Source organism: Symphalangus syndactylus, chromosome 22, assembly GCF_028878055.3.
Source record: "Symphalangus syndactylus isolate Jambi chromosome 22, NHGRI_mSymSyn1-v2.1_pri, whole genome shotgun sequence".
In the NCBI taxonomy this organism is placed as follows: Eukaryota; Metazoa; Chordata; class Mammalia; order Primates; family Hylobatidae; genus Symphalangus; species Symphalangus syndactylus.
The window spans coordinates 26,616,314-26,639,283 of record NC_072444.2 but is presented as its reverse complement, the minus strand read 5'-3'; the positions used below and the strand labels follow the sequence as shown (position 1 = coordinate 26,639,283).

Below are 22,970 nucleotides of genomic sequence, written 5' to 3'. Positions count from 1 at the left end.
TGGGGTGGAGAGAATCCATCAAGACTTTAGATGGGAGCAAGTGAGAAGGTCCTGGAAGAATAAATTGGAATTTAAAAAGAACAAGACGAAGGACACAGTGGGGAAAGGGAAGGTTGGAGCGGAAACACGGGGGCAGGAAAACTTGGGATGCATTCTGGAAGCCCTCTGGTGGGTGGTTGTAAAAGAATGTGGCTGGAAGGCAGTGTTCATGTGGGCTTGTAAAAATAGGTGGTTTATGTTGCAGAACACTTCGAATGCCATTGTGGGGAGTTCAGTCATTGCTTGGTAGACAGGAGGGGAACTTGGAGGATTTTGAAGTGGACAGTGATAGAAATAGATCTGTACTTCAGGAAGCTGAACCTTGGCAATATTATGTGGTACAGATAGGGCAGGTGAAAAGGGATAATTCACCTAATTGGATAACTGTGGTAAAGATAATAAAAAAGATTTTTAAAAAAGAAAATGGGGATATTGTGTAGTATGGATAGGGTAGGAGGAAGAGAGAGAAAGCTGGTTAAGAAGGCCTTGGGTGAGAAGAATTGAAAGCCTAAAAGGTAATGGTGGTGGTAGTGATGGAGAGATTTTATAGATATAAGCCATGTAATTTAGTGACTGATTAGATGGATAGACAAAGCAAGCTTTTAGCCTGTGTGAGAACAGCAGAATGGTGAGAACATTAAAAAGAAATAGAAAGGAGGCCAAAGAGCTGGTATTGTTTTGGGGAGAGAGGTTTCGGCTTTAGTTATGTGAGACTGAATGAAATGCTGGAAGGATGGCTAGGTAGAGGAGTCAAGTGTCTGTAGAAAAATGTATGTGTGTATGTATGGGGACATTAGGTATTAGAGATGTTAATGTTTTGGTTCATAGTTACAAATACGTAGTACTTTATATCTAAAGCCCACCAAAGAGGTTTCAGCCTTTCTTGTCTTGTTTGTAACATTCAACACTTTAATAGGTCCTAGGTAGAACACAAAAGAAAAAAGTCTTGTTTTTTAAAATTTAAATATCTACAGTGTTCAACAACTATCAACATTTTGGCAATTTAGTTCTGTCATACCCTAACAAATTCCTTAATATCATCTAATACCCAGCCTATCTTCAGACTACGCTGATTATCTAAAAAATGTATTTTTAGGCCGAGTGTGGTGGTTCACACCTATGATCCCAGCACTCGAAGGCTGAGGCTGGAAGAGTGCATGAGTCCAGGAGTTCGAGACCAGCCTGGGCAACGTAGCGAAACCCCGTCCCTACTAAAAATACAAAAAGCTAGCCAGGCGTGGTGGCATGTGCCTGTAATCCCAGCTACTTGGGAAGCTGAGGTGAGAGAATCACCTGAGCCCAGGAGGTCAAGGCTGCAGTGAGCTGAGATCGTGCCACTACACTCCCCAGCCTGGGCAACCAGAGTGAGACCCTGTCTCAGAAACAAACCAACAAGCAAACAAACAAAAACATTGTACTTGGTTGATAAATAACACAAGTCTTTTTTTTTTTTTTTTTTTGAGACGGAGTCTCGCTATCTTACCAGGCTGGAGTGCAGTGGTGTGATCTCGGCTCCCTGCAACCTCTGGCTCCCAGGTTCAAACAATTCTCCTGCCTCAGCCTCCCAAGTAGCTGGGATTACAGGTGCACATCACCGCTCCCGGCTAATTTTTGTATTTTAGTAGAGACGGGGTTTCACCATGTTGACCAGGATGGTCTCGATCTCTTGATCTCTTGATCCACCCATCTCAGCCTCCCACAGTGCCAGGATGACAGGCGTGAGCCACCATGCCTGGCCTACAAGCCCAGGGTTATAAAACCCTGTCTCCCCAATTATGCTATTTGTTTGAAGAAACTGGTTGATTTATTCTGTAGATTGTTTCATATACTGAATTTGCCTGTTTACATCTTTGATATGTCATCTAAGTTGCTTCTTTCCTCCCTGTATGTCTTCTAAACTGGTAGTCAGATCTAAAGCTTGATTTTATTCAGGGTTTGGTTTTTTAAAAAGTTTTTATTTTAAGGGGAGTGGGGCAAGAATACTTAGTAAGCTGTGTATTTCCTTTGTTCGAGACCAGCCTGGCCAACATGGTGAAACCCCATCTCTACTAAAACCACAAAAATTAACCTGGTGTTGTGTTGGGCACCTGTAATCCCAGCTACTCAGTAGGCTGAGGCAGGAGAATCGCTTGAACCCATGAGGTCGAGGCTGCAGTGAGCCGAGATCGTGCCACTGCACTTCAGCCTGGGTGACAAGAGCGAAACTTCATCTCAAAAAAAAAGAGTTGGGAAAAGGTAACATTCTATAATTCTTTCATTTCTTCTGCATTTATTAGCTAGAATTTTTCTGTAAAGAACTTACCCTCAGCTGGGTGCTGTGGCTCACACCTGTAATCCTAGCACTTTGGGAGACTGAGGTGGGCGGATCATCTGAGGTCAGAAGTTTGAGACCAGCCTGGCCCACATGGTGAACGCTGTCTCTACTAAAAATACAAAAATTACCCGGGTGTGGTGGTGGGCTTCTGTAATCCCAGCTACTCGGGAGGCTGAGGCAGGAGAATTGCTTGAATCCAGGAGAAGGAGGTTGCAGTGAGCCAAGATCATGCCACTGCACTCCAGCCTGACCTGGGTGACAGAGTGAGACTCCATCTCAAAAAAAAAAAAAAAGAAAAGAAAAAAAACTTACCTTCATCGACTATTTGGTTATCCTGGAATATTTTATACAGGCTATACAGACTAGATGTATGCTTAATTCTGTTTTATTTGCTGTTTTCAGGATAATGCATTTTTTCCCCTCTGTAACCATTGATCTGTTAATGAAGTTTTTTTTAAAAAGTATCATAAGCTTATGAATTTATATATTTGATTTTTAAAAATCAATTTGCAGTCATTTTTTACATGTTAGGAACAAGAGAACGTTCTTACTATTGGAAGTGACGTTGAAAGTCATGCTTTAGAGGGGTTGATCTTGCAACAGGGTTAAGCAGTGGTTTAAAGCAGTGCTTCTTAGCTGGGTATTTGTAACATAATCTTTGAAAATTAACCCAAATCAACAAATCCCTATCTGGGGCCTATCTGGAAACTGTTGAATACCATACTGGGAGAATCTAGACTCCTTTGTTTTTCAAAAGACCCCCGTGTCATTCTGTTGCATACAACTCTGTTTAAGGACTATTGGATCAAAGACTAAAAGCTCAAAGAACAGTCCAGCTATTGCAAGTGTCCTAGGTATGTGGTAGTAAGGACATGGATTGAGGTAATGTCAGTGGGAATGAGAGGAAGGGAGGGATAGAATAAAGCAACTTTATATCTTAGAAGTTTCCATATGGTATTTTGTGAATGATGTTGGTAATAATACAAGGTTTCAAAGAGTAGTGATAAAGATGACTCCAACATTTATGGTATCGGGGCCTGGGAGAATACTGTTGATAGACAGGGAAGATTGGCAGAGATTGCTAGTTTAGGGGAGAAGATAATGGTTTTTTGGGCATGAGAAGAGTTAAGATGATGGCTATATTTCAAAGGGAACTCTGGGAGGTTGCAATGTGTTTTATGTCTTGCTTTTTCTGAATGTATCATTCATTCTGTTGGCATAGTACTCAACTAGTGAATATAAATCATGCTACATTGATTGGGAAGGTTAATAAATGCTGTTTTCATTTGATACATGTGATCATAAAAATATTTGATATTTAAATAAAGAACCATCAGTTTAATGTAAAATAAAATGGGAAACAGACTAGAAAAAACATTGTAGCAAATAGAAAAAGATTAATATAAAAATATGTAAACATTTACAAAAAACAAAAAAATCAGTAAACTAGGCAAAGGACTTAAACAGATAATTCTCACAACTGAATACATTTCATTCATTTCATCAACATTTATTGAGGTCTTACGTCAGGTACTGTTGTAAGTGCTAGCAAACGAGACAGGAGATCTCTGAGCATTCTGGTGGTAGAGCGTGAGACAGACAGTGTGAGAGATGGACAATAGACATGCTCCAAAAAACAAGAATTTCAAATAGCGATGATGCTATTAAGAAAATTAGGGGCCAGATTGCCGGGTGCGGTGGCTCACGCCTGTAATCCCAGCGCTTTGGGAGGCTGAGGCGGGTGGATCACGAGGTCAGGAGATCAAGACCATCCTGGCTAACATGGTGAAACCCTGTCTCTACTAAAAAAAAAAAACACAAAAAATTAGCCGGGCGCGGTGGCGGGCGCCTGTAGTCCCAGCTACTCAGGAGGCTAAGGCAGGAGAATGGCGTGAACCTGGGAGGCGGAGTTTGCAGTGAGCCGAGATCACGCCACTGCACTCCAGCCTGGGCGATGGAGCGAGACTCCTTCTCAAAAAAAAAAAAAAAAAAAAAGAAAATTAGGGGCCAGACGTGGTGGCTCACACCTGTAATCCCAGCACTTTGGGAGGCTGAGGCAGGAGTTTGAGAACAGACTGGACAACATAACAAGACTTTGTCTCTACAAATAAAATAAAATAAAATATTAGTTAGGTGTGTTGGTGTGTGCCTGTAGTCGCAGCTATTTGGGAGGCTGAGGTGGGAGGATCACTTGAGCCCAGGAGTTCAAGGTTACAGTGAGCTATGATTGTGCCACTATATGGTAGCCTGGACGGGTAGGGCATTGAGGTAGAGAGTGACTTTGGTTTTTATTTTATTTATTTATCCTTTTCTTGGGAACACATCGGTTATAGTGTTGTGTAGTTGGAGGTTAGCATTCCTAATTATCTGGAAAAAATATTGGTCAGATTTAAGTTCTGTTGTGGTTCCTGATAATTGGAATCGTAACTACTTTTCTTTTTTAGATTTTTCCTTTGTTTGGTTATTCTTTTTTTTTTTTTTTTTTTTTTTGAGACGGAGTCTCGCTGTCGCCCAGGCTGGAGTGCAGTGGCGCGATCTCGGCTCACTGCAGACTCCGCCCACTGGGGTTCATGCCATTCTCCTGCCTCAGCCTCCTGCGTAGCTGGGACTACAGGCGCCCGCCACCTCACCTGGCTAATTTTTTTGTATTTTTAGTAGAGACGGGGTTTCACCGTGTTAGCCAGGATGGTCTCGATCTCCTGACCTTGTGATCCGCCCACCTCGGCCTTCCAAAGTGCTGGGATTACAGGCGTGGGCCACCGCGCCCGGCCTGTTTGGTTATTCTTGAAAAAGATTTTATATTGGATAGAGTGTAGAGTTTTTCCTGACTAGAAAAATTGGTGGTTTCTTTTCTTTCTTTTTTTTTTTTTTTGAGATGGAGTCTCACTCTGTGACCCAGGCTGGAGTGCAGTGGTGCGATCTCAGCTCACTGCAACCTCCACCTCCCGGGTTCAAGCGATTCTCCTGCCTCAGCTTCCCGAATAGCTGGGATTACAGGTGTGTGCCACCACGCCTGGTTAATTTTTGTATTTTTAGTAGAGATGGGGTTTCACCATGTTGGCTAGGCTGGTCTTGAACTCCTGACCTCAAGTGATCCACCCACCTCGGCCTCCCAAAGTGCTGGGATTACAGGCGTGAGCCACTGCACCCGGCCGGTTGTTTCTTACAGAAGTTACTTACTTGGATTCTTTTCACACAGTAGTGTTGGCTTTGTTCTGTTGGGAGGGAAACTATTCCTCTAAAAAATGTTCACATTTTTCCTATTACTTCATTCAGTAGTGAAATGTAATGATTTGACTCTGCCATGAGTCAATGGCATATCTGAGGGATCTTTGAAGTTAAAGGAAATTGGCCAGGCACAGTGGCTCACGCTTGTAATCCCAGCACTTTGGGAGACCGAGGCAGGTGAATCTGAGGTGAGGAGTTCGAGACCAGCCTGGTTGACATGGTGAAACCCCGTCTCTACTAAAAATACAAAAATTAGCTGGGCGTGGTGGCGTACGCCAGTAATCCCAGGTACTCAGGAGGCTGAGGCAGGAGAATTGTTGAATCCGGGAGGCAGAGGTTGCAGTGAGCCGAGGTCATGCCATTGCACTCCAGCCTGGGTGACAAGAGCAAAACTCCGTCTTAAAAAAGCACAAAACAAAAGAAAACCCAGAAGTTAAAGGAAATTACTGCATAGTTAAAGGAATTGACTAGAAAATGTCTTTGTCCTTTGCTGTTTAATTACACAATATATACATCATGTAACCAAATGTTTCAAACTATAATTAATGTATAGAGAGTTCAGTGCACTTTCTTTTTTTTTTTTTTGAGATGGTGTCTTGCTTTGTCGCCCAGGCTGGAGTGCAGTGGTGGGGGATCTCAGGTTCACTGCAGCCTCTACCTCCTGGGTTCAAGTGATTCTCCTGCCTCAGCCTCCCTAGTAGCGGGGATCACAGGCGCACACCACCATGCCTGGCTAATTTTTGTATTTTTAGTAGAGATGGGGTTTTACCGTGTTGGCCAGGCTGGTCTCGAACTCCTGACCTCAAGTGATCGCCCAGCTTGGCTTCCCAAAGTGCTGGGATTACAGGCATGAGCCACTACGCCTGGCCCAACGCACTTCTTTAAAGAGAAGTAGTAAGTGGTTTGCTCTTGGAAAGTTATCTGTTTAAGGAACTTCTTTAGCAAATAAACATTTTGTGTTTTTCGTTTATTATTGAAGATCGATCCAGAAACACGTACAGAGAGAGATACCTGTTACTTTATAGTTATGCTTTTTATTAATAAATAGGGACTTTTTAGGTATAAGAAGGAGATAATAGAAAAGGAAAACAAATTTTAGTCTTTAATTTTCTATTTAATAATTTACTGTTGGGAATATAAGATTTATATGGGAGGCCAGGCACAGTGGTGTGTGCCTGTAGTCTGAGCTACTTGGGAGATTGAGGCAGGAGGATCACTTGAACCCTGGAGTTCAAAACCAACATAACAAGACCCCATCTCTTAAAAAACAAAACAAAACAAAAGATTTGCATGGGAGAAAAGGGATGAATGTCGTTTTTTTTTTTTTTTTTTTTTTTGAGACAGAGTCTTGCTCTGTGTCCCAGCTGGAGTGCAGTGGCATGATCTCAGCTCACTGCAACATCCGCCTCCTGGGTTCAAGCAATTTTCTGCCTCAGCCTCCGAGTAGCTGGGATTACAGGCGCCCGCCACCACGCCCAGCTAATTTTTTTTTTGTATTTTTAGTAGAGACAGGGTTTCACCATCTCGGCCAGGCTGGTCTTGAACTCCTGACCTTGTGATCCACCCGCCTCGGCCTCCCAAAGTGCTGGGATTACAGGCGTGAGCCACCGTGCCCGGCCTTGAATGTCGTTTTTATAAATGGAAACAGAAATAGAACTAAGATAGTAGTTCTTATGCTTAAGTTAGCCGGTTCTTGCTTTAATTCTGACTACCTCATATGGAATTTTTTTCTTTTCAAAGGAAACTTGGCTATAACTTCAAAAGAAGATTTGATTCTTTATTTCTGGACTGCATATATATATATATATATATATACATATATATATATACATATAACAAGGCCATTAAAATGTCGGGAGCCTCAGTGAAGGTGGCTGTCCGGGTAAGGCCCTTCAATTCTCGAGAGACCAGCAAGGAATCCAAATGCATCATTCAGATGCAAGGCAACTCAACCAGTGAGTACATGTTGTTTTCTCTCAGCTGTGTATCTTACTTTCCTTTCTTCCTTTCCCTGTCTTCTTGCTGTGTTCAGAATAGATGAACATTTGTATGTTAACACTTTGAACTTTGCTATTCTGAATGATCCACTGAATGTATTCCCGTCTGTGGTATTTGCTATGGTATATTTAAATATGGACTATTTATTTTACCCTGTACAATTGAGAAACCCTGAATAACTGAACTAATTTAGCAAGTGTTTATGCTTATTAAATTGAAATTTTAATGATAATAAAGGTATAAACAGTGCTTTTTGCCAAGTCCTAATGTGAAATATACCTATCAAGGCTGCAAGATTCATTGTTTTTCTTTCTAGATTTTAAATAATACTTGATTTTGCCAAGATGATCTTAGAACTTTTCAGTGATTCTTTGAGTTGAACAATGGATATAATATATAGTAAACTTATACATTATTACTAAAGCTATCAGTAATTGCTTCATGGTTTGTTTCTCTGTAGAATTGCTTAGGTGAAAAATGACTTAAGTTGTTTCTTTCATACCTGCACTACCAAACTTCTTGATATGGTTCCATAGGCAAATTATCAATTAAAATAGAGGTAGGCTCTATTGTCTTTAAATCTGTAATTTTGTGATACAGAAGAATCATCACCCTTTCAGGCACAAGTTACTGCTGAAGTACACATTCTAACCTCATTAGCTTGTGCTCCATTTGCCAGTGTTCTGTGTAGAGGAATCTACTGGTGGAAATGTTTGTTCCATCAAAATCTAGCTAGATATTGCAGCCCACATTTCGGGTAGTTCACATACAACTTTGAATGCTCCACTGCTTATACTCTTCTCTGAACTTGACAGATAACAGCTTGCAACAATCTTTTTTGAAAAAAAACATCTGAAGGCCGGGTGTGGTGGCTAATGCCTGTAATCCCAGCACTTTGGGAGGCGAGGGCAGGAGGATTACTTGAGTCCAGGAGTTGAGGCTGCAGTGAGCTGTATTCATGTCACTGCACTCCAGACGGGGCAATAGAGCAAGACCCTGCTTCAAAAAAAGGGTCTGTTCTTGAGACCCCATATATATATTTTAAAAAACTTAAAAGTAGAAGGCTAAACAGCTGTACCATTGTAGTTTACTCTTCTATGTCAATATTGCAAACAGTTCTGTGAATTATATCCTATGAAAAATTGTCAAAGAAAAAGAGATGCTAAAGTCAACATTGAATTGAATACTTTAATTGGTGAACTTTTTGGTATATAAATTGTATCTAATAAAGCTTTTTTTTTTTTTTCTTTTTTGAGATGGAGTCTCACTCTGTCGCCCAGGCTGGAGTGCAGTGGCATGATCTCAGGTGCCTGCCGCCACACCCGGCTAATTTTTGTATTTTTAGAGTTTCACCATGTTGGCCAGGCTGGTCTCAAACTGCTGACCTCAGGTGATCCACCCGCCTCGGCCTCGCAAAGTGCTGGGATTACAGGCATGAGCCACCACGCCTGGCCAAGTTTTGGTTTCCTCAACTATAAACTGGAGGTAATGTTACATATTTTACTTATGTAGGTGGCTACCAAAGAGGGTTGTTTTCAGCACAGTGCTGAATGCCTAGTGGCTTTTACACCATGCTTTGTCCAAAACCTTTCTAGAGAATAGGCTGAGTGGCTCTGCTCTGCCTTGAGTATCCTTTCCATCCCTTCTATCAGATTTGCAAGTTTGCTATAATGTTAGGCTGTAGGGATCACAGAGTTATACCATGTGACCCTGCCCTTAAGGAACTTTTTTTTTTTGAGATAGAATCTCACTTTGTCATCCATGCTGGAGTGCAGTGGTGTGATCTCGGCTCACTGGAACCTCTATCTCCTGGGTTCAAGTGATTCTCCTGCCTCAGCGTCTCGAGTAGCTGGGATTACAGGCACCCACCACCATGCCTGGCCAATTTTTATGTTTTTAGTAGAGATGGAGTTTCACCATGTTGGCCGGGCTCATTGCAAACTCCTGACTTCAAGTGATCCACCTGCCTTGGCCTCCCAGAGTGCTGGGATTATAGGCACGAGCTGCTGCGCCTGGCTGCTTTTTTTTGTTTTTTCTTTTTTTTTTTTTTTGAGACAGGGTCTCGCTCTGTCACGCAGGCTGGAGTGCAGTGGTGCAATCGTGGCTCACCGCAGCCTTGACCTTCCAGGCTCAATCAATCCTCCTGTCTCAGCCTCCCAAGTAGCCGGGGCTACAGGCATGTGCCACTATGCCCGGCTAGTTTTTTTCTATTTTCTGTAGAGACGGGGGCTCACTATATTGTGTAGGCTGGTCTTGAATTCCTGGGCTCGAGTGATCCTCGCCTTGGCCTCCCAAAGTGTTGGGATTGCAGGTATGAGCCACTGTACCCAGCCTCTCTTAAAGAGTTTTTAAAGTTTATGGTTGGAGAGACTAGACATACTAAAATAATTTCTTTTTTTTTTTTGAGACGGAGTCTTGCTCTGTCACCCAGGCTCAAGTGCAGTGGCATGGTCTCTGGGAGACCAGTGGCTGGTCTCCCACTCCTGATCTGAAACCTCTGCCTCTTGGGTTCAAGCGATTCTTCTGCCTCAGCCTCCTGAGTAGCTGGAATTACAGGCACCTGTCACCACGCCTAGCTAATTTTTGTATTTTTAGTAGAGATGGGGTTTCACCATGTTGGCCCGGCTGGTCTTGAATTCCTGACCTCAGGTCATCCGCCTGCCTCAGCCTCCCAAAGTGCTGAGATTACAGGCGTGAGCCACCGTGCTCGGCCAAAATAATTTCAATACAGGATAAAAAGTGATCAAAGTGGTAATTGCCATAACAAAGTATTATTATTTTATTTTATTTTTTGAAACAGGATCTCACTCTTGTTACCCAGGCTGGAGTACAGTGGCACCATCTCGGCTCACTGCAACTTCCGCCTCCTGAGCTCAAGCGATCCTCCCACTTCAGCCTCCCTAGTAGTTGGGACCACAGGTACGCAGCACTATGCCCAGCAAGTTTTTGTAGTTTTAGTAGAGATGGGGTCTCACCATGTTGCCCAGGCTGGTCTCCCACTCCTGAGCTCAAGCAGTCCACCTGCCTTGGCCTCCCAAAGTGCTGGGATTATGGGCATAAGCCGCTGCACCCAGCCAAAATAAAGGATTATTAAAAAGTATAGGCCAGGTGCAGTGGCCCATGCCTGTAATCCCTGTACTTTGGGAGGCCGAGGTGGGTGGATCACCTGAGGTCAGGAGTTTGAGACCAGCCTGACCAACATGATGAAACCTCGTCTCTACTAAAAATACAAAAAATTAGCTGGGCGTGGTGGAGTGTGCCTGTAATCGCAGCTACTCAGGAGGCTGAGGCAGGAGAATCACTTGAACCCGGGAGGTGGAGGTTGCAGTGAGCCGAGATCACACCACTGCACTCCAGCCTGGGCAACAAGAGCAAAACACTGTCTTAAAAAAAAAAAAAAAAAAAAAAAGCGTAAATGTGAGTTTGACAGAGAGCAAATATAAGGATTTATTGATGATATTCCATTTAAGCTGGACCTTGGGATGCAAGATTTAAGCTAAACATACAGTATATTTGGGCCGGGCATGGTGGCTCAAGCCTCTAATCCCAGCACTTTGGGAGGCTGAGGCAGATGGGTCACAAGGTCAGAAGTTTTGAGATCAGCCTGGCCAATATGGTGAAACCCCATCTCTACTAAAAATACAAAAATTAGCCAGACATGGTGATGCGTGCCTGTAGTCCCAGCTACTCAGGTGGCTGAGGCAGAAGAATCGCTTGAACCCTGGAGGCGGAGGTTGCAGTGAGCTGAGATCATGCCACTGCACTCCAGCCTCAGTGGCAGAGCAAGACTCCATCTCAAAAAAAAAAAAAAAACAAAAAAACCCATATAGTATATTTGGGAGAAATTTCAGAATTTGTAGCTTATTACAGCTTATTAGTGGCAGTGTTAGGACTAGATAATGGTACTCCTACCCTCAGCTGATTATAACACATTGTTTCCCTGCATGTACAATTTCGGCAGGAGTAATTTGTGACTTTTAAATTAGCATTAGTCTGCTGAAACAAAAATCCTCAGTAGGTTAATCAGCCTTGCAAAAATGCGGGTTAGTTTTCTAGCTAAATACTTTGTCCTGGCTCAGAGATTTACAGTCAACTTGGTTCCTTTGAAAGGTATCTGTTCTTGGAAGGCAATTAATCATATGAGAACCATTATATCTATTGTATGAGGAACTTTTTTCTGTAGAATATTTGCATTTTCCGTTTTCTACTTGTTTTCTGTTTCTGTTTTCAGCCTTCTATGGCAATTTCTTAGTAATTTGACTAATACGTATGCCAAATAATTTTTAAGTGAGAGATTTTTAACATTTGTGTGAAAGATGATATGTTTAGAAAGTATTATTGGCTTGTTTTTTTTTTTTTAAACACCATTGGGCTTAGATTGGAAGTGGGCATGCATTTTGAACATAGACTTGTTGGAAATGAATATGCTGTACACATGTGTTAGCTGCATTAAAAAGGCTGCTTTGCTGGCAAGCTGGCCTGGACTGCTGCTCACAAGGATTATAACTGATTGCAGATGGAATGCACTAGAATGTTTCTGCCATAAACTCTTTTATGAAAAAGTAGAAGAGTATGAAGAGTACTTTAGGGAATGTGCTAAATCTGAAAACTGAGAAGTAGCTATTTTATTTAAGCACTTTCTGGTCTTGGAGGAAATATTTTCCATGGCACAAATAAATGTTACTGCCTTGACATTTTGGAGTCCCAAGCACATGCAAATGGCTCTGTTCAATAATATCCCATTATATTCCAAGGTTCTCCCACTTTAGAAGCGTTTCTTATTGTCTAATTACTTGGTAAAAAGGGAAATGAGCCAAAGTGAATGATCTAACCGCTTACATTTATGGTTAGGTTATTTGTGTAAATCTGGAGACATTAAACCTGTATAAATGCACTGAAAAATAGGAGGTAGATAAAATTGGTTTTCACTTATAATATGAGGTACACTCCATCAAGTGACTGAACTGTGATATTTTACTTTATTTTTACCCACAAATTGTCTCTTGCCCTTAGGTGAATTTCGTTCATATATTTAACAACCTTCCTTTGCCAGGACCTTTTTTTTCCCCAGTGCCCAATCTTGGTTGGGATAGAAGTAGCCCTGACTTTTTTTTCCTGTTTATTACTCACATTATATGTCTTATAGGCTTTTTCATTCACACATACATTTCTAAACCAAATGCCGCACAGCGTAACTGATACAAATAATGATTTCATGTCCACTATTGAAAATTTGGGGCTGGGTGCAGTGACTCAATGCCTGTAATCCCAGTACTTTGGGAGGCTGAGGCAGGCGGATTGCTTGAGTCCAGGAGTTTGAGACCAGCCTGGGCAATGTGGCGAAACCCTGTCTCTACAAAAAATACAAAAAAGCTAGCTGGGCATGGTGGTGCGCACCTGTAGTCCTAGCTACTAGAGAGGCTGAGGTGGGAGGATCACTTGAGCCCTGGAGGTCAAGGCTGCAGTGAGCCGTGATCACGCCACTGCACTCTAGCCTGGGCAATGGAGTGAGACACTGTTTCAGGAAAAAAGAAAGAAAGAAAATTTGGGATGGAGGAAAGACAAAATGGAGATTTGGAAAGGAAGAGTTTAGAAAGTAATGCATATAGGCTTATGCCTATAATCCTAGCACTTTGGGAGGCCAAGTCGAGTGGATCACCTCAGGTCAGGATTTCGAGACCAGCCTGGGCAACATGGTGAAATCTCATCTGTACTAAAAATACAAAAATTAGCCAGGTGTGGTGGTGGGCACCTGTAATCCCAGCTACTAGGGAGGCTGAGGCAGGAGAATCACTTGAACCCGGGAGCGGAGGTTGCAGTGAACTGAGATGGAGCCATTGCACTCCATCCTGGGTGACAAGAGCAAAACTTCATCTCAAAAAAAAAAAAAAAAAAATACAGAAAGTAATGCATTTAGGCCAGGTGTGGTGACTCATGCCTGTTATCTCAGCACTTTGGGAGCCTGAGATGCGCAGATTGCTTAAGCTCAGGAGTTCGAGACCAGCCTGGGCAACATGGCAAAACCCTGTCTCTACCAAAAATACAAAAAATTAGCTGAGCATGGTAGTGCGTGCCTGTGGTTGCAGCTACTTGGGAACCTGAGGTGGGAAGATTTCTTGAGCCTGGGAGGTGGAGGTTGCAGTGAGGCAAGCTTGTGTCGCTGCACTCCAGCCTGGGTGAGACAGTGAGACCCCATCCAAACAAAACAACAACAACAACAACAAAAAAAAACAAAACACCAAAAGAAAGTAATGCATTTAAATTTGTATACTTTTTCTAGTATAAATTACTATAACCACATGAAAATAAATGTAAATGCATACAAATTATGAACATTGTGAATAATAAAGAAACGAGAAAGAAAAGTCATCTGTATTCTTACCTCCTTAACCACAGCGTACTGCTGCTTTTGATGGATTTTTTTTGGTGCTTTTTTCTTTCAGTTTTTTTGTTTTTGTTTGTTTTGAGACAGGGTCTCACTCTATCACCCATGCTGGAGTGCAGTGGTGCGATCTTGGCTCACTGTAGCCTTGCCCTCCCTGGCTGAAGTAGTGCTCCCACCCCAGCCTCTCCAGTAGCTGGGACCACAGTCGTGTGCCACCACACCTGGCTAATTTTCATATTTTTTGTAGAGAGAGTTTCTACAAAAAACCATGTTGCCCATGCTGGTCCCAACTCTTGGGCTCAAGTGATCTGCCCGTTCTTTCAGTTTTGATGAATACGGACACAAGCAAAATTATTTCCAATGTCACCACGCAGAGAGAACTACCATTAACTTCTGGATCTGTATTCCTCTGATCTTTTCCTTGCACTTTACACATATTAAGATTTTTATGTAATTGGATTATATGTACTGTTTTTTAGTTTGCTTTTTCTATCTTCTAATTTTTTTATTCTATTGCTGCTGAGCAAATTATTTTCTAATATTTTTAATGTTACTATTTTTCTATACAACTTTTGAAATTTTGTAATATGGGTATATTACAACTAGTTTTGTTTTTTTTTTTTAAAGTGTAATTATATGCTTTAATATTCAGGACCAATGTTGGAACACAAATGTGTTCCTAGATATTGAACCGTTTTCATTTTTATTTTTTATTTTATTTTATTATTTTTTTTTGAGATGGAGTCTTGCTCTGTCGCCCAGGCTGGAGTGCAGTGGCACAGTCTCGGCTCACTGCAACCTCTGCCTCCCGGGTTCAAGGGATTCTCCTGCCTCAGACTCCTGAGTAGCGAGGACTACAGGCGCCCACCACCATGCCTGGCTAATTTTTTTTCTGAGACGGAGTCTTGCTCTGTCACCCAGGCTGGAGTGCAGTGGCACAATCTTGGCTCACTGCAAGCTCTGCCTCCCGGGTTCATGCCATTCTCCTGCCTCAGCCTCCCGAGTAGCTGGGACTACAGGCGCCCGCCACCATGCCCGGCTAATTTTTTTGTAGTTTTAGTAGAGATGGGGTTTCACCGTGTTAGCCAGGATGGTCTTGGTTTCCTGACCTCGTGATCGGCCTGCCTCGGCCTCCCAAAGTGTTGGGATTACAGGCATGAGCCACCACGCCCAGCCGCTAATTTTTGTATTTTTGGCAGAGATGGGGTTTCCCCATATTGGTCAGGCTGGTCTTGAACTCCTGACCTCGTGATCCGCCCACCTCAGCCTCCCAAAGTGCTGGGATTATAGGCGTGAGCCACCGCACCCTGCCGAACCTCATTTATTTATTTATTTATTTATGAGGCGGACTCTCACTTTGTCGCCCAGGCTGGAGTGTAGTGGTGCGATCTCAGCTCACTGCAACCTCTGCCTCCTGGGTTCAAGTGATTCTCCTGCCTCAGCCTCCCAAGTAGCTGGGACTACAGGTGGGTGCCACCATACCTGGCTAATTTTGTATGTTTAGTAGAGGCGGGGTGTCACCGTGTTGGCCAGTCTGGTCTCAAACTCCTGACCTCAAGTAATCCGCCTGTCTTGTCCTCCCAAAGTGCTGGGATTAAAGCCATGAGCCACCATCCTGGCCTGAACCATTTTTAATTCCATAGTGATCTAGAAGTGCCATCACAAATAGCACTCAGAGTGCAGAGAGGGGATTACATAGAGTTGGATGGCTAGAAGATGTAATGGAAATTACCTTAAATATTATTTTCTTCTTGTGATATACCCATTACTTTCAATAACATGAAAAATCAATATAAAAATGGATTGAATGGATTTAAGAATTTATGGGTAGTTCTTTTTTTTTTTTTTGATAGAGATAGGGTTCTCATTTTGTTGCCCAGGCTGGTCTTGAATTCCTGGCCCCAAGTGATCCTCCTACCTTGGCCTCCTAAAATGCTGGTATTACAAGTGTGAAGCACCACACCTGACCCTCATTTCTTAAATATTCCTCAAGAACATGATTTCAGTAGCTACTTAATATTCTATTCTATTTATGAACCATACTTCATTTTTATTCATCCTCTGTTACCAGACACTTGAGCCTTAGGTTCTTCATTTATTGAGTGGAAATATTGCTGATGCCTTCCCAGTCTGCTGTCTCAGGTTGTGAGGATCAAATGAGATAATGTATACTATATAGCATACTATTTGAAAAATCATGTAAGTTGTTTTTGTGGTTAGTTTTTTGTGTGTGTGAGACGAGGTCTTGCTCTGTTGCGCAGACTGAATGCAGTGGCACAATCATGGCCCACTGCAGCCTCAACCTCCTGGTGCCAAGTGATCCGCCTACCTCACTCCCCTAGTAGCTGGGACTACAGGCACCACACCCAGCTAATTTTTAATTTTTTTGTAGAGATGGAGTCTCACTATATTGCCCAGGCTGGTCTTGAACTCCTGGGCTGAAGGGATCCTCCTGCCTCTGCCTCCCAAAGTGCTAGGATTACACGCATGAGCTACCATGCCAAGCCTGTGGTTAGTTTTAGTGTCAAAATTTTCAGTGGGAATATAAGTTTAAAGGCAGAAATAATTGAACCTATCACTAAGTTGGAGGCAGTTTTTGCTATTGTGTATTCGGAATTTCTTTTTATTACATGATATAATTTAATAAGCTTCTTTACCTAAATAAATATTTTTCACATCAAAATGGCTAAGAGAAAGACTGGAAAAAATCATCTTGGTGGAAACATCTTCTTTCTTTGTGCTTTGCATGTTGTTGTTGTAGTCTTTGAGATTGTCATAATTAAAATCCAAAGTAAACTTTGTGCTGCCTTTATATGTGCATTTGTTGGTTTCCCATAGGAGAAAGCAACCATGCCCAATTTTTTTTTTTTAATGCCTTCTTTGCAACTCTCAAGAGGTGTTTTGGAATTCATTTTTTAAAGTCTAGCCAATATCGTGGTGGTGATTGCTTTTGGTAGTTGCCTAGTGAAGTGCGAAGTGGTGTAATGGCAGCTAGCAAAGTCTGGAATGCAGTTCACGAGACCATGAAAGGGATTCTACTTCTGTCTCTGTGTTAGACAAAGCAGGCATTCATAGTTCAGTTTTCGGTAGTACCTGTTTATCAAGGAATGTGCATTGTATAGGTGAAAGCTGTTCTTAGTTGTGTTGTTTAGGGATGAATGCCTTGTACATACATACAGGTGATAAGAATAAGAAATATGAAGTTAGGTTTTTGAGAGCACCTATAGGAAATTAGGTTTTTGTTATTCAGCAAGCCTAGGTGTCAAAGCTTTCAGAGAGATTTTAGTATTGCCTTAGATAGAGATAAATAATCAGAGCAATGTGATGACTACTAGGAAAGCACCGAGAAAGGGCGTCTAAATACAGTCATGCGTTGAGAAATGTGTCGGTAGGTGATTTTGTTGTGTGAACAGCATAGAGTGTACTTACACAAACCTACAGGGCATAGCCTACTCCATACCTAGGCTCTGTGGTATAGCCTATTGCTCCTAGGCTATAAACCTGAATGGCATGTTACTGTACTGAATACTGTAGGAAATTGTAAGACGGTGGTGGGTATTTGTGGATCTAAACATATCTAACCATAGAAAGGGTACAAATATGATAGTAACAATACGATATTATTAATATAATCTTTTTTTAGACGGAGTCTTACCCTGTCACCCAGGCTGGAGTGCAATGATGCAATCTTGGCTCACTGCAACCTCTGCCTCCTGGGTTCAAACGATTCTCCTGCCTAAGCCTCCTGAGTAGCTGGGATTACAGGTGCCCACCACCATGCCCAGCTAATTTTTGTATTTTTAGTAGTGACAGGGTTTCACCATGTTGGCCAGGCTGGTCTCAAACTCCTGACCTCGTGATCTCCCTGCCTCAGCCTCCCAAAGAGCTGGGATTACAGGCATGAGCCACTGCACCCGGCCTATTAATATAATCTTATGGGACCACTCATATATGCGGACCTTCATGTGTGCAGCCCGCTGATGGACAGGTCGTTATGCGGTGCATGACTTGTAATTGAGAGGGATGGCAGGGAAAGGTAGGTCATGTCTGAGAAGCCCTTTTGGTTTTGGCTTACCAGAAAACTGTGGGGCCAGAAGTATCAGAAGCAACACAGTGAGGAAATGATTGAACTACACTTACTCTTTCCGCACCACATTGTTCTGGTCTGTTACTGAAGAGTTCCTTTAGCTGTGAATAAACTTGAGGAGGCAAAATGGGAGATTTTACAATTGCCTTTTAGGCCAGGTGCAGTGGCTCACGCCTGTAATCCCTGCACTTTGGGAGGCCGAGGCGGGTAAATCACTTGAGCTCAGGAGTTCGAGACCAGACTGGCCAGCATAGTGAAACCCCATCTCTACTAAAAATACAAAAAAATTAGCTGGGCCTGGTGGCACATGCCTGTGATCCTAGCTACTCGGGAGGCTGAGGTGGGAAGAACGCTTAAACCTGGGAGGCAGAGGTTGCAGTGAGCCAAGTTCGTGCCACTGCACTCCAGCCTGGGTGACAGAACAAGACTCCGTCTCAAAAAACAATTGCCTTTTAGTGGGGAAAAAAAAAAAACCATAATTAGTAATTAACAACAACAAACACTTAAGTTGTGCCGGGCACAATTAGGAAGATTTTAACTTACTGAATCCTTGCAATAATTATATGGCAGGTGCTCTTTCCCCATTTCACAGATGAAAGAATTGAGACAAAGAGGTATTATTGGCTGTCTTGCCTGGGCTCACATATCTATTAATTGAGGGAAGTAGAAAATGAAGTTGGGCTGTCTCCAGAACCCTTACTATTGGAGAGCATATCACCTCTCAATATTTATTAAGTAAGTTTTACTATTCTGTGCAGTAATGCTGAATGTCTATGCTTAATTTGAATTTAACTGTTAGATTAAAATTTATTTTGATTTATTTTCTTGATGGAGGGAAATTATGAGGAAAAAGCTGGGGGGAAGGGGCAGATGATTATCAGTTTACATGTCTTTGGGCATCTTAGGTTGAGTGAGATCTAGGCCTTCCAAATCATATCTCTTTAGAATCATTCAAAATTTGCTTAGGAAGAGCAGAATTGTTAATTGAGAGTTTATTCAATGTGTATGCTAAGTAGCATGTTTTATAGAAGAGTTATAATTTTTTTCCTATTTTCCTATTGTATATTTATTAATATTCTGGGATCGAGTATACAGTGAATATATATAGTACATTTATCCCTGTTTTGTAAAATAATAGGAAACTAAATTTGTTGTAAATGATTAAGGAACTTTATGATTATAGATCTTTTGCTCAAATCTTCTTTATGGCAATGTGTTTTACTATGTTTATTGTGAGGAGGGGAGCGAGTTGCCTATGGGTTTGGTTTTATGGTTTTAAAATATAAGCAGTGTATAAAATATTTTTATTGTGTGCCATTTTTCTTTTTTTTCTTTTTTCTTTTCTTTTTTTTTTTTTTTTTGAGACGGAGTCTTGCTCTGTCACCCAGGCTGGAGTGCAGTGGTGTGATCTCCGCTCACTGCAAGCTCCGCCTCCTGGGTTCACGCTATTCTCCTGCCTCGGCCTCCTGAGTAGCTGGGACTACAGGCGCCCGCCACCACGCCCGGCTAATTTTTTGTATTTTTAGTAGAGACGGGGTTTCACTGTGTTAGCCAGGATGGTCTCGATCTCCTGACTTCGTGATCCGCCTGCCTTGGCCTCCCAAAGTACTGAGATTACAGGCATGAGCCACCGCACCCGGCCGCCATTTTTCTTAATTGTTGCTCTAGGAGGCTTTTAGAGCGGAAGATTGTGCTGAAGATGTCATTGGGATTTTTAACAAGCCCTAAACATGCTTGGTTACTAAAGTTAATATAAAGTTACAGTGTTGCCACACAGATAACATTAATTATAGTTGCAGGCGAAATCTTTATTAGTTTGCCAACAACAGTATAATTACTAGAGACTGAGATATTAGATAAATTTATTCTGGAGAATTAAAAGGCCTTTAAATACTAATCTTGTTTTGACTGCCTTATTTTCTAGGGCTCAGTAATTAAAGTGTTATTTCTGCATCTTTATGCTAAAGTAGCAAAGTTGTGAATAAGGCAGGGAGAAAAGGGGGTAAAATTAGGGAATTTAATAGACTGTCTTAAGTCTTAACTTGAAGCTTCTTCAAGAAAGAGAAGATGGTCAGTTGTGGTTCATCAGTAAACTAAGACCTTTGAAACATTTTGTGATAGTCATTTTGATGGCATTTACGTTTATCTTGGATAAAAGTCTTCAAGTCAGCCTTTATGGAAATTATAGTGTCCTGCCCTTCTCCAGCTCTCCTAAGGTTAGTGTTGGCTATACCATTAGGAATAAAAAACCTGAAGACAAAAGGGAAAAGGTACAAAAGTTGTATGGAGAGGATAAAGGAAGGATCATTTTTCCTTTGGACTTGGAAAAAAATACATTCAGGTCTTAGATGTTAAAGCTGCCTTTCAGATTTATGAAGGAAAATTTAGGAAAACAGCCTTGAAACCAGATGGGATTTGGATGGTAACCAAGAGGCAAGGCCCCGAGGTGAGAATGAGCAGAGCAAGTTATTGGGGAAATCAGGAGATAGCCTGAACTCATTCTTCTAGAGAGTCCTGTAAGTGGTTATGATGATAATCATTGTAATAAAGGTAGGGAACATAGTGTGACTGACTACTTCAAACGGTTCATTTTCTTGGCTCTTAGTACCCCATACTCTCCTAATTGCCTTCCTTCCTCCCAGGTTGGTTATTCTTTACCTCCTTAGGTTAAAAGTCCACCAGGCTTTTGTCCTCAGATCTCTCTCTCCAGAAAAGAGAGACCCCCTAGATGATTTCTTCTAGTTCGGGGGGCTTAAATGTCGTTGAGATGATGATAACTCCCAGATTCACTTCTATAGGCTGGACCTCTCTCTAGAAGTATAGACTTGTCTACCCAGCTGCTAACTGAACTCTACTTGAAGGCCACAGAAGCATCTCAAACTCAACATGTCCTAAACATAACTATTGTTTTTTCCCTTCCTGACCACCCAAAGTGGCTCCTCCTTTATTTTTATCAATTCTTTTAGTTGCCCAGACCAAAAATATTGGAGTCATTCTTACCTTCTCCATTTTTCTCATAGTCCACATACATCAATCAGTAAGTCTTGCCATCTTTGCCTTCACAATATATCCTGAATCAGTTACTTTTTGCCATTTCTACTCTAGTCAAGATAAGTACTGCAATAGCCTCCTGTCTCTCTGCTTTTGCCCTTGTTCCCATGCAGTAGCCAGTCATATTTTAGAAATATACATCAGGGCTGGGTGTGGTGGCTCACGCCTGTAATCCCAGCACTTTGGGAGGCCGAGGTGGGCGGATCACGAGGTCAAGAGTTGGAGACCAGCCTGGCCAACATGGTGAAACCCCGTCTCTACTAAAAATACAAAAATTAGCCGGGCATGGTGGTGCATGCTTGTAGTCCCAGCTACTCAGGAGGCTGAGGCAGGAGGATCGCTTGAACCTGGGAGGTGAAGTTTGCAGTGCGCTGAGATCGTGCCACTGCACTCTAGCCTGCTGGGCGACAGGGTGAGACTCCGTCTCAAAGAAAAAGAAATATAAATCAGATTATGTCACCCCTTTGCATTCAGATCATGTCACCCCTCTGCTTAAAATTCTTCACTGGTTTCCTGTCACATTTATTTTATTTTAATTAATTGTAATTTTATTTTTTTTTTGGAGACAGACTCTTGCACTGTCGCCCAGGCTGGAGTGCAGTGGCATGATCTTGGCTCACTTGCAGCCCCTGCCTCCCAGGTTCAAGCTATTCTCGTGTCTCAGCCTCCCGAATAGCTGGGACTACAGGTGTGTGCTACCACACCCAGCTAATTTTTGTATTTTTAGTAGAGACAGGGTTTTGCCATGTTGGCCAGGCTGGTATCGAACTCCTGAGCTCAAGCAATATGTCCACCTAGGCCTCCCAAAGTGCTAGGATTACAGGTGTGAACCACTGCGCCCAGTCCTGATCACTTTTAGAATAAAACTAAAAATGCTCACTTTGACCACACAACCTCACAGAATTTGGCCTCTGGCTGGCTATCTGATTTCACATTTGATCATTGTTTGCGCACCTGGCTACACTGCTGGTCTTGCTGTTCCTTAAACTTCATTCAGGTTCCTGCTCAAATATCTCCTCAGAGGTGGCAGCTTGTTTGCTTTTATCTAAAATAGCCACCTCTACCACTTTCACTGTGATCTTTTATCTCCTAACCCGGCTTTATTTTTCTTTCCAACATTATGCTATTTGTATTAGTTAATTGTCTGATGCCGTCATTAGAATGTAAGCTCCATGTGGGCAGGGACTTGTTTTCACTAGGTATCTATAGGTCGTGGTAGACATGCAAGTATTTGTTAAATGAAAGAATATTTTGGACATTTACTTTATGCTAGGCCTTGAGCCAAAATGTGAGAATTAATGACAGTTCTGTATAGTTAGGCACTATTATTAATATGCCCATATTACAGATAAGAAAATTAAAAATTAAGGCTTACAGAGTTTATTACATGCTTATAGATGGACCTAGGGTAATGTTAGATACTTAGAGTGGCATCACATTAAAACCTCTACAGCAGTGGTCCCCAACCTTTTTGGCATCAGGGACTGGTTTTGTGGAAGATAATTTTTCCACGGATGGGGGTGGGGGCATATGGTTTTGGGATGAAACCGTTCCATCTCAGGTCATCAGACATTAGTTAGATTCTCATAAGGAGTGGGCAACCTAGATCCCTCACATGTGCAGTTCACAATAGGATTCGTGTTGGTATGAGAATCTGATGCCGCCACTGATCTGACAGCTGCTTGCCTGCTGCTCACCTCCTCCTGTGTGGCCTGGTTCCTATTAGGCCATGGACAGTACCGGTCTGTGGCCCAGGGGTGGGGACCCCAATCTACAGCATTCTACTTCATCGGTAAAATCTTTGAAAATGTCTTCTAGAAATATTTTTTTAAGGTCACTTTACCTTTTGATCATTGAATATTGGGTCA

At 42.2% G+C, this 22,970-nt stretch overlaps 1 protein-coding gene across 6 annotated transcripts in view; it reads left to right on the top strand.

Moving 5' to 3' along the window:
* Positions 1–22,970, top strand: part of KIF1B (kinesin family member 1B) — a 175,616-nt gene that overhangs the window by 14,227 nt on the left and 138,419 nt on the right. For all 6 annotated transcript variants that reach the window (XM_055261855.2, XM_055261852.2, XM_055261854.2 and 3 more), the window contains exon 2: positions 7,322–7,536. In XM_055261855.2, the coding sequence (XP_055117830.1) occupies positions 7,431–7,536 (106 nt within the window). In that variant the 5' untranslated portion in view covers positions 7,322–7,430. The remainder of the gene's footprint in view (positions 1–7,321; positions 7,537–22,970) is intronic.